Source organism: Lycium ferocissimum, chromosome 4, assembly GCF_029784015.1.
Source record: "Lycium ferocissimum isolate CSIRO_LF1 chromosome 4, AGI_CSIRO_Lferr_CH_V1, whole genome shotgun sequence".
In the NCBI taxonomy this organism is placed as follows: Eukaryota; Viridiplantae; Streptophyta; class Magnoliopsida; order Solanales; family Solanaceae; genus Lycium; species Lycium ferocissimum.
Genome location: NC_081345.1, coordinates 42117369 through 42121279, shown reverse-complemented (window position 1 = coordinate 42121279; position 3911 = coordinate 42117369). Strand labels below are relative to the sequence as shown.

Here is a 3911-nt window from a genome sequence, read left to right as displayed (position 1 = left end):
TTTTTGGACTAGTAGTTGCAAATTGGACTAGTAGTTGCAAAAGTGACAAGTAAAAGTGAAAATCTATTTTTGAAATATTGGACAAGTAAAAATGAACGGAGGGAGTAAAATTTAAAGTGAAATTGTTGTTAAATAAGGAAATATATCATTTTTTTTTTTACAAACTAAAAAGGAAAGTTTATCATATAAATTTGGACAGATAGAGTATAAAGCAAGCTATTATCTCATGAGTCATGAAATTAAATGAACTTGAATGATGAAGGAATAAGATAAATGCTGAGGAACCTAGAATCTGCCCAAGTGTCCCCCCCCCCCCCTCCCCCGCTCGACCCCTCCTTGCCTTTCGTTTATACTCTCTCAGTCCCAACAAAATTATCCTCTTTCTATATTTAGAAATAATTTAACTTTATGAGATGATTTACAGCCACACAAATATCTAAGGCTTGTTTTGGATCATACATTTCAAAAGTCTTCCTTTATTTTTTAAATTTTGTGCCAAGTCAAAAGAGGATAATCTTTTTGGGACGGAATGAGTAATATGTATTTTGATGATGTAATGGGTACTGTTTACAACAGACTTATTCCTTTTTGTAATGACTCGTCAATGGGTGCAAACTCAAAACAAGTAACGGGCATGGATGCCCCAACTATCTTGTAATATATATATATATATATTAAAAGTATCCGTTTGACCAAAAAAAATAATTACTACAACGATAAGTGTTCATAAATACTTACTGTAACTCGATTGTAGCAGATGGATAAGAGTACTTTATTCTTAATTGGATTTTTCAGGTCTTGTAAGTGAAAAAGTTTATGATAAAAAAACATTTTTACATTTAATGGATCTTGTACCTCGCGTATTTGAGTTAATTTGGCCCTCTAAACAAATACCAGATATGAGCGAGAAACCAAAAAAGAAGGTTAAATGTTGTAATACAGCTAGTTCTTTATGTTAAGTAATGGTTCTTATTTCTCTCAACTTTCACAAAGATTTTTTTCAAATGAATTTTATATCTCAAATACCCTTTTTTTTCTTTCTTTTCAGTTTCAGGTCAAATATTACACAGATACATACAACAAATATTACACAGATACTGGTCTGAAAACACAGTTCTAGTGAATGTTGGTTGTTGCTCAGAAATATATAACTTCCATCGGAAAAAGAAGCAACATTTCATCAAGTATTGTCCTAAGGTACATACAAGATACTAGTCTGAAAACTCATTTCTAGTGAATGTAGATTATTGCTCAGACATATATAACTTTCATATGAAAAATAAGCACCATTACATCAAGTATTGTCCTACGTTATTTTCAAACTCAATTCAAAATATCCAGTTTTTTTTGTTTTTCAAGTAAAATTTAAATATTTAGAAACTAAAGAATTGTGTAATTACTATAAGTCACAAAATTTTATAATTTAAAGTATCTAAAAAATTTACAAAAATTGTACTAACAAATTTATATATATAACTCTTCAGGCGATGGCGTTAAAGTTCAGTCGAATGACACCAAGTGAGGAGTCAGGATATTCACTAAGAAAATTTAAAATATAAATACATAAATAATGAAAAAATTAAGGGGATCAATAGCAACTATCTATATAATGATAATAATTTTGATCTTATATATACATAGTAATATTTCGATGAAATGAAACTCAGCCTGATGACACCCAACTGAGCAAATCTCCAGTCCAATTTAAATCGAACTATGGGAAGAACTGAGTCCCAATAGGATTTTCATGTCGCCCAGTATTAATTATATAATGGAGTAATAATAGTATCATCACATATAAAAATAATATAAAGATGGTCGAATGACTCGAATCCAATATTTTTTGTAATTAACCAACTTTCGAGACACATAAATTGTCACGTCGTCATCGCACGAAAGAATCATGTGGGTTTTTTTTTTTTAAAAAAAAAAATGGAATATTACTATTATAATGCTCAATTTCACTGACCCTTCCACTGGGTAGTATTTATATTTATTTATATATATATCAGCTTCAAGTTCCCAAATGAAAGATAAAACACACATAAAAACATAGCAAATAGAGAGAGAGAAGGCTACTGTTTAACAGAGAAAAATGGGCAGATCTCCATGCTGTGAGAAGCTTGGATTAAAAAGAGGTCCATGGAGCAAAGAAGAAGATGATTTACTCATCAACTACATTAATAAAAATGGTCATCCAAATTGGCGTGCACTTCCTAAACTTGCAGGTACTAATTTTACTTGTGGTCAGCATTATTGGCTTTCGTAAAGCCAATAATGTTGAAGATGCTCTGTTACTCATTACGTTCAAATCCTGAAAATGTTTGATATGAACGCTACAATGTCATTATTTTCAGGTCTATTAAGATGTGGAAAGAGTTGTCGACTCCGATGGACTAATTACTTGAGACCTGATATTAAGAGAGGAAATTTTACTCCTGAAGAAGAAGACACCATTATCAACTTGCATAAAGTTCTTGGAAATAGGTAGGTTTTTTTTTCTTTTCTTTTTTTTTTCCCTTCCTTTTTGCCCTTGTTTTTTTCCTTTGCCTTCCAAATGGAAGTACACAACAAATTAAATAATAGAGGATGTGGGTCATGAAGGATGTAGGAGTTGATTTCTAGCTTAGAGCATCAATAATGATCTGTCATAATCAAAGGGCGAATTTAGAATCCAAACTTAGTGAATTCAATGTTTAAATTTTTTAGCATGGTAAACTCATTACCTTTTTTGTAGAAATAAATTTAAAATTTAAATATCTGTTCAAAGTTTAGTGATTTTTTCACACGTTTATGTAAAATTATGGAGTTGAGTTGGCTCGATAAAAATGTTTGATTTTGACATGACGATTTTTTTTGCAGGTGGTCTGCTATTGCAGCAAGATTACCAGGAAGAACAGATAACGAAATAAAAAACATTTGGCATACTCGTGTGAAGAAGAAAATGAATAAATCTCAATCTGAAGAAACACCGGGGATACAAGAAGAAACCATGGAAACATCAAAATCGGAAGAAAATTTGGACATACATTCGGAGCCCGAAAATTCTAATTCGGACATGCATTTGGAGCCCGAAAATTCAAAGGATAATTCTAAAATATCGAGTCCTAAAATAAATGCCGAGATTCAACAACCAAGTTCTTCTGTACGTTCATCGTCGTCAATATCATCGAGTGAAGATTCATGTTCAAACACAACTGCTACAAGTTCTCTTGCTGATGACTCTAGGGATCAAATAATGTTGGATAATTTGCTCGAAATTGATGACGATTTTTGGTCCGAGGTACTGTGGGCACCGGTCGATGACACTAATGATAATACTAATAATAATGATTTGTCATTATTGGATGAAGATTACCAGCTTAATTCCAGCTTAGATGATAACTGGTTTTGGGATGATCTTTTTTCAAGGTCCAATGAGTTGATGATAGAATTGCCTGAATTATGAGCCTAGAAAGAAAAGAAAAAAATGCGGAAAATGCAGAGTTTGTTTTCCTTATATTTTTTTTTTTTGTTTTGTTTTTTTGGCCTTTTTTGGGGTACAATAATCGAGAGCGTGGAAGCTAATGGCCGACAGTTTTGTGATAATAAATCATGATTAGTTGGATGATTAATGTTGAAAGTTCGATAATATATTACTGTACATGTACGAAATCTAAAATAGACAACGATTATTCTCGTGATTCTTATCTTAAGAAGAAATAACATAATTCATTTTGAACTTTAAATCATTCACCGTACATAAAATATTCAGCCAGAATTGGTTCTAATAATCCGCACGGCACTGGAATTAGCTTTGTCGATATGATTTTTTTTTTTTATTATAAATCAAAGAAAAACATCATAATTCAAAAAAGAAATAGAGGAAGTTAATAATCTAGAGAGTAAAATTAATTTATTTTTATCAAAAA

At 31.1% G+C, this 3911-nt stretch overlaps 1 protein-coding gene across 1 annotated transcript; it reads left to right on the top strand.

Annotated features, from left to right (window-relative positions):
* Positions 1-2023: 2023 nt before the first annotated feature.
* On the top strand, positions 2024-3479 carry LOC132053051 (transcription factor MYB13-like). The gene is made up of 3 exons (XM_059444859.1): positions 2024-2228; positions 2358-2487; positions 2863-3479. Exons 1-3 carry the CDS (start codon positions 2096-2098, stop codon positions 3446-3448), a joined length of 849 nt encoding a protein of 282 aa, XP_059300842.1. The 5' UTR covers positions 2024-2095; the 3' UTR covers positions 3449-3479.
* Positions 3480-3911: the final 432 nt, after the last annotated feature.